This window comes from Hibiscus syriacus, unplaced genomic scaffold (genome assembly GCF_006381635.1).
Source record: "Hibiscus syriacus cultivar Baekdansim isolate YM2019G1 unplaced genomic scaffold, ASM638163v2 tig00110943_pilon, whole genome shotgun sequence".
Lineage (NCBI taxonomy): Eukaryota > Viridiplantae > Streptophyta > Magnoliopsida > Malvales > Malvaceae > Hibiscus > Hibiscus syriacus.
Genome location: NW_024062924.1, coordinates 195,882 through 208,495, shown reverse-complemented (window position 1 = coordinate 208,495; position 12,614 = coordinate 195,882). Strand labels below are relative to the sequence as shown.

Below are 12,614 nucleotides of genomic sequence, written 5' to 3'. Positions count from 1 at the left end.
TTATTTTTTAGCAAACTTTATTTTCATTCTATTTATTTTATTTTAATTAATTTTATTTTTTTTTTCTCTGAACATATCTGAATTCCGATCGAATATCTAACGAAAAAATGGTGCAAAAAAATGATTTGGTTTGAACTGTGCAGAAAAATTCGAACTGAACAGTACAGAAAAAAACTGATTTGGTTCGAACATTGCATAAAATACACAGCAGTTTCGAACAATGCAGTGCAAAAAAACAGATTTGGTTTGAACTGTGCAGAAAAGTTCGAACAAAATAGTGCAGTATCAGACATTCTACTCTACAATAGCTCGTCTGGATGTGGCCGCGATCACCACTAGATTGGGATTATTCTTTTTCCCTCTCTTTGTTTTTAAATTTGATATATGTTTTGGGACAAAATAGAATAAATGAGGGGAGGAAGGATAATCATGTCGTCGTAATTTTCCTTGACTTGTTTAATTGTTTGAAATTGATATATTCTTATATTGATGTGTTGGGATCGTTGGTTGATAGTCTTGAATTTCGCTTTATACTCTTGCTTCCTTTTGGATTGTGATCATGTTTTGATCGAATTTAATTTGCATGATTGGTGATTGGTATAGCTGGTGAATTTTTTGTTGAGTATTTATATTTCATGCTTTTGTCGATAGAGATAAACTTGACTCAATGCACATAAACTTTTCTTGTGAGATTTGATCCTAACGAGCATACATTTTCTTTCTTGCTCATTGTTTGACTTGTGTGTGTCGAACTAATTAGGATGTTCTAGAACTTGTAATCACAATGCATATCGAGACTACATGTTGAATGTAATGTTTTAATGTGATAGGGGCACCTAGGATAAACTCACTTTTCCCAAAAAGCATACCCGTTTATATTTCCACTAGTGAACTATATTTGAGTCTATTTCCCTTTCATTGTTTTACACCTCATAATTAAACCCGAAACATTTTTTTTTTTATTTTTCCTCTCTTTTCACACCCTTACCGAGACTTGAGATCTTGTATCACTCTTGTTCCACGAAAAAAATTAAAAAAAAATCACTATTTTGAAAAAAAAATAGCAAGTTGTTCACTGTTTTGAACAGCAGAAAAAAAAAACAGACCCTTGTTCAAAAAAAAAGGGAAGGAAAAATCGATCGTTTCAATTGTCTTTCAACTATTCTTTTTCCTTGTTTTGTTTTTCATTGCGCTTCAAGTTAATTCGTAGATTGTTCTTAATTAATTTGATTTCTTGTTTCGATATATTAAACCTTTCTTTTGGCCTTTTCCCTACTCTAACCTAAGCCCCGTTACACCTTGTTTAAAGGGCCCTTAATTATTACATTATGATCATTTTTCGTAGTGGAGACTTGATTGGATTCCAAGCTTATGGTAATATTTTGGTTAGTTTCGGTTTGAGTGGATATATGTGAATCTTTGTGAGGTATTGATTAATGTTTCATTGAAGTCGGCAATTAATTGGGATATCTTGCTTACTTTAAATTTTCTTGGTTGTATCATTGCTTGATTGTTACTTTAATTTGGCAAATATCATGGACTTAGTTCGATTGGAAGTTTGAGGGATAACATGAAATTGAAGATGACAACTTATGATTTTGATATGTTAATTGATGAATCCTTGAGGATAATCATTGAATAAGTGAGGGGGAAATTTGATAATTGCTTAATTTAGTTAACATTTTGTTTTTAAATTACTCCTTAATCATTAGTTTTTGTGGCATAATTTTTCGTTTTCATTCATTTTCTGTGCAGGACGTTAGATTTTGGAAATTACACTAAAAGGACTGAATTCTACAGTTTTTTTATTTTCGGTATCGAAGCTGAACTAGTGGGCATAAATTCAGGCATGAAACATCCGACGAGGCGATGATGTCAACGCCTTCTAGAAGATCCAGTCAGCATTTCTGGAAGAACGAATGAATTGACCACATGTTTCTAGAATTCGGATTTGAATTAAACTCAAGGTTTAGGATAATATTTTAAATATTATATTTTATCTTTGTTTTAGGTATTTTAGTTTAAATAGGCTTTAGTATTTTAATTAAGTTTTAGGATATTATTTTTATATTTTATCTTTGTTTTAGGTATTTTAGTTTAAATAGTCTTAAGTGTTTTAATTAGGATTTAATATGTTTTAGCTTGTTTTTAGGAATTTGAAGGCTATAAATACCCTCTAAGGGTAAGCCTATAAACATATCTCACACATCTGAGAATAAAATATTCTTTTTCTCTCTAGCTTTCTCTTTATTTTTCGCATATCTTCCTATTTTCTTTTAGAATTTCATTTTCAACAATTGCTAAGTAAGCCGAGGGCTAAAGCGAAGACTCAATTCCTAAATCACTTCGGATTTTTCTCTCTATTTTCTGAGCTTACTTTTCAAATCAAAACGATTTCGACATTGGTCCGGATGTTGTTATGGTTACCGTTTGAAAAAAGATTTGCTTATTGAAGCATATTCAACTTCCCGAGAACACACTTAGCAAAATTGTTTGCTAAGAGGAAACTGAGATCGGAATCATTTATTGTTGAAACGACACAATCCGAGTTGGCAGCGAAGAATTGTCCTTGTAAGCCGATGTGAATCTTGAAGTAAAAATCAATTTCGATGATTCGAGGAATTTGAGGCAAAGCTGAAGTCTAAGACTACTTTCACAATAAGTTTCTCTTTATCTCAATCTCTTTCAATTATTTATTTAATTATTTATTTTATTTAATTCTTATCTTTTATTTTAAAAACAACTTTTAAAAACCCTTTTTTATTTACTACTATTATTTATTATTTTATTATTTTCCCTTTTATTTATTATAATCTATTTTATTTTATTAAATCTTTTCAATTTTACTTGGAATTCTATCTCCTCCTAAAATCAAGAAATAATTTTACTAAATCAGAAACACCACACTCCCTGTGGATCGACCATGCTTCTCTATACTGTCTTTTCCTTTCTATTTATGAAGCCGAAATTATTTTGATAGTAAAACGACGGTTATCACAGATCTTAAAGAGTTGTGGATCCCATTTTTTTCATAATAAGTGGAAATCGAGATGTTTTCTGAAGTGAGGAAAAAATTTCAATATTTTTGTAGACGTTGAAAATATTTGAAATTGACCATAATAGATTTTAACTCAAAATTTTTAGCATAAATTTATAAGTGATTTTTTCTAGGTTCTCGACTATAATTTTAGGTTCTCTTAACTGTTAGGGAATTCGAGATTATTTAAGAATTTTAAAATTTTGCATTATTTTAAAAATGCATTTATTGCATTCAAGAGTCTAACCAAAAATATTTGTTATCAAGTAAGCGTCGTTTTACAGACGTCGTGAGGGTGCTAATCCTTCTTCAAATGTACCTGTGTCCCCAAACTCAATTTTAGTTTTCGTAGACTTAAACATTTTTTGGTGATCTAATCACACCTAAACTGATTGGTGGCAACTCTCATCATTTTTTAAAAAATAAAAGGTACGCAAATAATTTTTTATTCACTCGATAAAAAATGGTGCGTACACTTAGTGTGAAAAAATCTTTTAATCATACAAATTGTATGAACAATCAAATTTGATTGGTTGGTCAATGTGCTCATCTTTATACATTTATATTTATTTAAGTCATGGGTTCTATACCCATTATAAGCACTCTCCTTCACCCAGTCTTTCCTGCCCTCCTTTTAGTTTGGACGTAGAATTGCAGTCAATGTAAAGGTGATCATCAATCGGTAGTCTTCTCTTACATATAAGAAGAGAGGTTACATGAATGAAGAGAAAGTCGCTCCGAATAGAATGTAGAAGAATTTAAAATAAATAAATAAAAACCTCTTTCTTGAACCTTTCTTCGTGGTATAAATATCCCAGTCATAGGACGGTCGGTGTTTGTCATAGAGTCATTATACCTGTCAATAGAGTGATAAATTATATAGATATGACTATTAACTAAAAAAATATAAACTTTTAAGAACGATTATAGTGGAGGTTATCCTAAGATGGTGTGGTGTTTCTACGGGATATGTGGAGGGTCTCCTTAAATATGTATATCGTTATTTTCTAACCGATAGTAATGAAAGAGTAGCAATACCTGAATGTTAAACCCATTTCCAGTTGTTTACCTTAAAAAGCTGAACTTCAAAATCTCATTCTCACCAGAATTTGCCAACCCAAAACACAAGAACTTCACATCACATTGACATGTGTGCCAAAGTTTTGGATAATTAGATGAACCTTGAGTGAACCATTTCTTTATTATTGACAGATTTAGTAACTTTGACCTTGCTTTAAAACAAAATCACAAATCATTGGCCAACAAGAAGAACCGAGTAATTGATTTACACGTCCACAAAAGAAGTAGTTCACCAACATCATCAGCGCATTTGTTTTGTGGGTTTTATTTACCCTTTATGGTGAAGGTTTGTATAAATTGTACTTGTTTTGTCAGCTAGGGAAGGGGACCTACTTTCCTAAACCAGCATTGTTTTATTTACAGGTTCAAAATTGTCAGAGTTGGTGCGGTGGTTAAGAAATAAGAACAATTTGGCTCCAAAAGCTGGTGCGTATTTGCATGGCTTTACAGATATGCCTGAGGCCATAATCTGTTTAGTTCTCTTAATCCCATTTTTAAAATTAAATTAAGCAAATTTGAGGGGGGAAAACATGGAGAGAAAGGTCCATTTAACTGCTACATCATAATTGCAAATAGGGTTTACGGAAACCAACCCAATCCACGTCCATATTAACCCTGCTGGGCATGATATGAAATTACTAAAATATCCTACAAAAGGATAAATATACTTGCATTGCATGTTTATGGGAGATGGATCTAGCACGAAACATTTCAATGATTAATAAATTTGTTGTTACATCTTCAAGTCTCGAGTTCAAATACCACGAATGCAGGGTATGATTGTTTATTATCAAATTATTGAAAGTTATTGAACAAATATTACCTTGTATTTAATCTAATTTTATAAAAAAACAGTTTTTTATATTTTATATTAATAATTTAATTCCATGGTCCTCAAAATTATAATTAAAATTTTTAATATAATATTTAAAAAGTTCATATGTTTTATGATAATGGTTCGAGGTAAAATTTTGTGGCACAGATATAGCTAGCTTTTACCGGCAACGGTTCAGACAATTTAAATTAAATTCCAGACTATGCCGTAATTAGATTAATAAAATCTAATTTGAACTTATAATTGCAGTTCATCAATTTATGTTGATGGCCAATACTGACAAGATTTGTGGGTGAATAATAATGAAGCGTTGACAATAAACAAAATATATATTTCAAAATTTAGAATTATTTTGTTGACCAACTTTCTAAAGTTTACATTATCATGAAATAAACCATATGATTGGGTATTTGTTTGCTAAATAATCTAAAAGATTAAAATTACATGTAAGAGAAAAAGGTTACAAGAATAAATTGGGATCCATAAAGACATAAAAGAAAGAGCAAAAGATTCATAATAATACGTGATTTGATGCATAACTATATCCTTAACAAATGTCAATTTACAAGCACAACTTTGGTTTACATATATTCGGATTAATTAAATCTACCTTTGATAATTTGATTTGATTGATTAAATTTATAAATATATTAAATCAATTAAATTTAAAATTATAATTTAATTAATTTAATTATTGATCTATTTTATTGATGATAAAATGTATTGTTGTTCTTTCTATAGTTCTCGAATTTCAAATATTGCATTTGTAGGATGCGTATGTATTATCAGTAAACTAAAAAAAATCTAAACATATACTATAATGTTATAACCCTTAAACTATTGAAAAAAAAGGTTATTGGTTCAATTATACAAAAATGACTCAAATTAAAAAAGGTATAATGAAAAAATTACCTCAATGTTTGCACAAATTATCTCTTTGTCATAGTGATGAATGTGTTATCTTCTCTACTGAGCGTTGCTGCCAAGCAAGGGGTTTTCAGATATCACCCTAAATGTAAAAGAATTCCTCTCACTCATCTTAGCTTTGCTGATGACTTGTTAGTTTTCTGCCATGGGTCCCTTGAGTCTTTGTTGAGTGTGCAAAGTACCCTAGAGCTTTTCTATGACATTTCTGGACTCAAGTTGGATGCTATGAAAACTGAATTTTTTGCCTATGGTTTGAATGATTATGCCCTTGATTTGATTCAGTCAGCTACTGGGTTTAGGCTGGCTTACCTCCCTGTTAGGTACCTTGGAGTACCCCTTGTTACTCGTAAGTTGACAGGGAGAGACTGTTCTGCCCTGCTGGAGAGGGTTAAAGGCAAACTGAGACAATGGTCCAACAAGAATTTAAGCTTTGGGGGTAGGTTGCAATTGGTTAAAACTGTTTTATTTAGCATTTTTAACTATTGGAGCAGACAGCTCATCCTCCCTAAGGGCATCATCAGTGACATTGAGAGACTTCGCATGAGATTTTTTTGGAAAGGTTGTGATACCCCTGCCAGAGGTGTTCGTGTTGGCTGGCATAAGGTTTGTTCCTTGAAATCTGAGGGAGGCCTTGGTCTTAGGGACCTTGCCCTGTGGAGTAAAGGTTGTTGCCTGATGCTCATTAGAAACATTTTGGCAAATGAAGGCTCTCTTTGGATTGCCTGGATCCAAGAATATTGTTTCAAAATAGTGAGCTTTTGGGAGGCTGAAGTTCGAGCCCACTTTAGCTGGATTCTAAAGAAGCTTTTGAAGCTTAGGGAGGTGGCGAGGTGTATGTTTTTGCCTTCTGTTGACTGGAACCTAGTTAGAGGCAAGTGGATTTGGGATAAGGTTCGGATTTGCAGGGATAAGGTCAGATGGCACAAAGATCATTTGGTTCCCTGCCCATATTCCTAAATTTTCCCTTATTTCCTGGATGGCTATCCTTGATAGACTTTCTACCAAGGATAGGCTGATTTGGTTTGGATTGACTATGGATTCTGGTTGTGTTGTGTGTGGGACTGGTTTGGAGTCCCGGGACCATCTGTTTGCAGTCTGTCCTTTCTCCAGGGAAGTATGGAATGCTGCTCTTAGCTCATGTGGTTTTCGATCTGATATGCTCAGTTGGGATGATCGCCTCAACTGGCTGATTGATAACTTGAGAGGCAATTCCCTCCGTGTGCGGATCCTCAAGCTTGCTTGGACTGCCTTCTTGTATTATATCTGGGAGGAACGCAACTACAGAAGCTTCAGAGGTCTTTCTCGTTCTGTTGATTGTATTGTAAATAGAATCAGGGAATCTGTTAAAATCAAATTGTATAGTCACTGCATGCATAGGATTGATGATGTTAATAGGAGTCTGTGCATAAGTTGAGGTCTGTTTTAAAGCTGTTTTTTTGCATGTATTGTTGCAGCTAAGCTGTATTCTTTTTTTTGGATGGAATATAATTTACTTATCCAAAAAAAATTATCTCTTTACCCCTTTTTTGGAACATTTTAGCATTAATGTTATAATTTTTTGTCAAAATAAATCTTGTTGGATGAAAGCTATCAATTGATTAACGGTCAACACATGTCGCTGATATAACATTTTTATGTGTGTTCAATAATTGACATGATATATGTTATGTCACTCAAAGTGATAATGTGACATGTATTATATTATCGAAATTGATAATATAACATGTGTCACATCATAAAACATGATGGTATGATTTGTGTTACACCAACAATTGAACACATTTAAAAATATTATATTTATAACATATGTTGATTGTAATATTTCCATCTAATATGATCTATTTCTAACAAAAACTAAAACGTTAAGATTAAAATACTAAAAATGATAAAAAAAATTATTATTTATACAAACTTTAGGATAATTTTATCATTATACCTTAAAAAAAATTATTTAATTTCTCCCAGCCGAATGTTAGATGCACGCGCCATTTTGAAGAAAGCGACTCAAAATTATACTCCCATTCTGATCGAAGGCTCCCCTATATATGCACATCTATAATCTATCGCTTTCCCTCTCAAAACCTTCCAACGTAGCGCTTAAATAGCAAGTAAAATTGTAGTTATGTTGCAGGTTATAGGAAGTTGAAAGCTCAAAAGCCCCTCCTTTTCTTCTCCCAAAGGGGAACCTTAAATTAAAAACCCAAATTTTAATGGCTGCGGCTGGCTTAGAGGGCAATGAGCTCTGCTTCGAAGAAGCAATGTCATGGCTGCCTTCTCATGTTCTTGATGAAGCAATTTGGGAAACCAACAAAACAAAGGTCTTTCATCTTCCATCTTATCCAACCATCTTTTCTCCTGTGTTCGTTTTCTCTGTGCTGATCAATTTGTTTGATGTTGATTACAGGATGACGTGAAGTACAACTACCATCACCATCGCCATCGTTCGAAGTTGCCGGTTAAAAGTTGTTCACCGGTTGGCTTGAGACGGCATCAGAAACCCAGATATTGGGGCGGCTCTGCATCGGGAGGACCTGGAATGCAGGCTTTTTTCTTGGATTCCGGTAAAAGATCATCCGGGACCGGTGTTTTCCTTCCCCAGAGAGCTGGCACTAATTTTTATTCTAACAGAAAACCAGATAATTTTATATTAATTTACATTTTTTTCAGTCAGCGTAATGCAAAAAAAAAAATCTCCATCTTTCGATTAAATAATTATTTTAATTTATATTTTTTAAATATTTTATTTTGAACATACTATTTTAAGAAAAAACTCTAAAATTTAACAAAATAATTATTTTAACTTTTTTTAAATATTTTAACCATAAAATTTCATTAAAAGGAGAAAAGTTTGTATCAGTGATAATGTAGGTAAATATGATTTAATATGAATCAAAAGATATAGTGGGCTTTATCTAGGGGGTATTATTTTGTTAATAATATTCATTTTGAAATTTATTTATTTATTTAACAAATATTTTATTCCATTCATCCCAGATTAATAAATAAGATTGATTTAAGGTGGACATTTTTTTGTTAATAATATTTATTTTGAAATTTATTTATTTTTATATATACAAAATATTTCTTATGCTTATATATATGTACCTATTTTGAAAATGTTTGTAAATATGTCATTAATTCATATATTAAAACGATTATTTATTAATGGTTGATTTTCAAGAGCTTTTTGTCTCAAAATAGAACATTGACCGTCAAGATATTTTTAAAAAGACAAGAGTAATACAAATATTTACTCAAAAATCATAAGATTTTTATCATTATTCATTTTCAATTTGACTCTCATGTATAAATATTCATGTACATGGATTCTTTGTGCAGTTTGTTCTCCAGTTCTCCTCCCTTGTCGTGTTGTTCAAGCTCTGAACCTGAACGTCCAAGAGTTAGGCCTGCAGCTTTCTCCCCGCCGTGGTTGATCTCTCTACCTGCATTCCGTTAATTCTTCATGTACATTGCTAATACATCACCTTCGTCGCTAAAACACGTCTTTTGATTCATTTTCAAGCAGATCCCAGAAACAACACTACAGCTAGTACTACAAGTCGTGGAGATCAGTTGAAATATTCATTGAATATTAGTAAACTAAAAAATGGGAAGGACCATCATGCATCAATGAAACGTTGTGTTTTTTCCCAGACCCAAGCTTCTTCGCCGGATATATTTCTTCCTAGGGAATGGACTTATTAGCGTTGAAAACATCTCAAGGACAAGACCAAGATTGATCTACGTTACACCTCATAAGATTATCGGTCAGGTTGTTATATATTATTAACTAAGTTGTACGTGATAGAATAATTTTATATATTTTTTCTTTTTGTAAGAAAATATGTTTAAATAATCATAAAAATGAAGTTTCGTTTTGCCTTTATAGATGGATCTTGATATAACAATTTAAACCATATCGTTTACCCGATGAAATACCTATGTGAAAAATGATTATTGTTATTTCAATTTCTTTAAATGTAATGGGATTAAGCATTGGATCTTTTAAGGTTAGAAGTTTGAATCTTGATATTTGTAAATGATGTAAATTGGCTTTTGAGGTTCACATCGTAATTAACATATGCAAAATTCGATGTAAAATAGTATATCAATAGATTAGATACCGATGATTAAACAAAAAAATTATAATATAAATACTATATATATTACTTTTAATAGATGAATATTATTTTTAAAAATCAAAGCCACCAAATTCTTTGCTATATTTCCCCAGGGAATTAAAAGCAGTAGCACAAACCATTTTTTCCATCTTCAACATGAACCGAAGTCACCATTGTTCAGTCCTTACATTTGTGGAGAGGAAGTTTAAATTCTAGTAAAATTCCTCCATGGATGTAACACCCTAAATTTCAGGCTATTAGTTTCGAGTTTACTCGAGAGGCAGGTAGGCCACGTGGATTTCATAATTTAAGTCGTTGGACTTAATTGGCTTAAAACTGGACTCAATTAACCATAAAAAAATAGATTTTTAAATGGTAAAAAGATGAGAAAGGACCAAAAGCATAATTATCTCATTTTTAAAAAGATGAGAGCTTTTTTCTCTTTAATTTGGATTTTCTTCATTTCCTTCTACCATTTCTTCTCCAAGTGTCATAGCTAAAGGTGAGTCTTTTGAACCATTTCGTATTTCTTTTAAGCACTAATCTCGTCCTTACTTCCTCTAGAAACCTTGTATTAAAGATTCAAGCTTGACATCTCATGTTTTGCTAGAGAAATTGGGGATTGTCATCCAAGTACTAGAGGAGAGTGTTTGGTGGTTAAATGAGCTTCATTTCGGGATTCTAATAGTAAGGTAATGTTTTTCTAATCTTTTGTGGTGTCTAATGATTAAGATTTGGGGAGAAATTGTTGCTCGTGATGTTCTTATTTCACTTTAATGCAATCTAGTCACTTTTCGAGACTAGACTTTGTTAACCTTCTTATTTGAATTTTTTATTTTTCACATGTTCATTTTAGTCCAACAGGTTGGTGGTTATTTGCTTTTAAGGGCCTCTCAATTTTAATATTAATGCAAAACAGTCCCTTTCTTTTTTAAATTTTAAATTTTTATTTTTTTAACTTTTGGGGCAGCTTACGTTTATGCATAATAATTTATGTTTTTATATATAATTTATTTGTTTACTTTTTAGTTACTTTTATTTAGTCTTTAAAATTTATGTGATTTTGTTTTTATTTATTTATTTATTGTTCCTTTGATTTAGGCTTTGGTTCGGTTGACTTTCTGCTGCAATTTATTTGTTCTGGTATATTTTTTTTGTTTTTAACCTTCCTTATTTGTTTATTCATATTATAGTTTACATATGTATGTGTGCATATATTAGGCCATAAACATAGCTTATAAATTCAATTAATTAGAGGTATACAATTAATGTGTTTTATATTCTTTCTATTTATGATCATGTATCCTATAATCTGCATTTATTATTTTCCATAATACCAAGCTGAAAGGTGCATATGTATTTGGAATGGAAGCCCGGCATGCATGTGTCATGTAGTCCTTTATTAAGTAATTTAATATACATATATATGTTTTTACTTGTATATGGTTTACTCACATGATTTTATTCTATTTATATGCATGACATTTTAAAGTTAAGGTACGAATTATTTTTATATTATGTATTATTTCATATATATAAGTATAGATCTATTTAAATTAACCATATATATCTAAATAGCGTAATATATTATTTTATTTATGAATATATATATATATATATATATATATATATATATATTATCTATTTTTTTTATTGAATTTATGTATGTAAATATGTAATTTGGTGCATATATGTTTAGGATTTGATTTTAATTAAATTGCATGATATCCTCACAAGCATTTCTTGATTCGATAAAAATAATTTGATTAAGGGAATATCCGTTTATTTTGAGATTGGGAAGTGATTGTCTTAAAGAACAAGATGTCTCTTTCAATAATCTAAAAATAAGAGGGTATCCTATCAAGTGAAACGAATAAAATTTATTACATTTAAAATTTGGGACTGAGAAAAAGATTATGTTCTTTTAATTAAATTCACTGAGAAAAGATTGTTAGATCAGATCTAAGGTCATGTCTCGATGTATTTAAATAATTGAACATCCCTATTCTCATTAAAAGTTGGTAAAATAATTAATTAATCGTATTTGTTTGACATATGTATTTAACTTTCATTTTATTTTTGTATGTGTTTTTTATTGGGATCTCAAAATAGATAGCATTTGAACTAGTAATGAATCTTAGAACGAAATAGTAATATTTCTTAATTTCGATTGGAGTAAGAAATGATTGCTTTAAGGTATGAGAGGTCGTTTCTTATCGATAGGAAATAATTAAATATTGTAGTTTTCCTTCTTAAAATTAAAGAATGTGTTTAACAATAAGAAAATCTAAAATTTGATTTGTTTTATGTTATTTATGCATGTGAATTTAAAATTAATAATGAGCTTTAGAATGGAATTATAATATTTATTTATTTCGATTGGAGTAGGAATTGACTACTTTAAGGCATAAGAGGTTGATTCTTCTCGGTAGGAAATAATTAAATATCATTGTGTTTCATCCTAAAATTCAAAGAATGTCTTTTAAAGGGATCTTAAATTAAATTAAATTCGAACTCTTAAATTTCATTGCAAAAACAACTACTTAATCGACTAGGTATCGATTTAGGTTACTCTCGGGGTGCTAATCCTTCCCCACGTGTAATCGACTCATGA

At 30.9% G+C, this 12,614-nt stretch overlaps 3 protein-coding genes across 3 annotated transcripts; all 3 read left to right on the top strand.

Annotated features, from left to right (window-relative positions):
* The first annotated feature begins 5,900 nt into the window (after positions 1 to 5,900).
* On the top strand, positions 5,901 to 6,836 carry LOC120147800. The gene has a single exon (XM_039161092.1). The coding sequence runs from the start codon at positions 5,901 to 5,903 to the stop codon at positions 6,834 to 6,836; it is 936 nt and encodes a 311-aa protein (XP_039017023.1).
* Positions 6,837 to 6,855: 19 nt separating this feature from the next.
* On the top strand, positions 6,856 to 7,337 carry LOC120147799. Its single transcript, XM_039161091.1, has 2 exons — positions 6,856 to 7,235; positions 7,334 to 7,337. Exons 1-2 carry the CDS (start codon positions 6,856 to 6,858, stop codon positions 7,335 to 7,337), a joined length of 384 nt encoding a protein of 127 aa, XP_039017022.1.
* A 752-nt stretch (positions 7,338 to 8,089) lies between these two features.
* On the top strand, positions 8,090 to 9,313 carry LOC120147797. Its single transcript, XM_039161090.1, has 3 exons — positions 8,090 to 8,197; positions 8,284 to 8,551; positions 9,219 to 9,313. The coding sequence occupies exons 1-3, from the start codon at positions 8,090 to 8,092 to the stop codon at positions 9,311 to 9,313; spliced, it is 471 nt and encodes a 156-aa protein (XP_039017021.1).
* Positions 9,314 to 12,614: the final 3,301 nt, after the last annotated feature.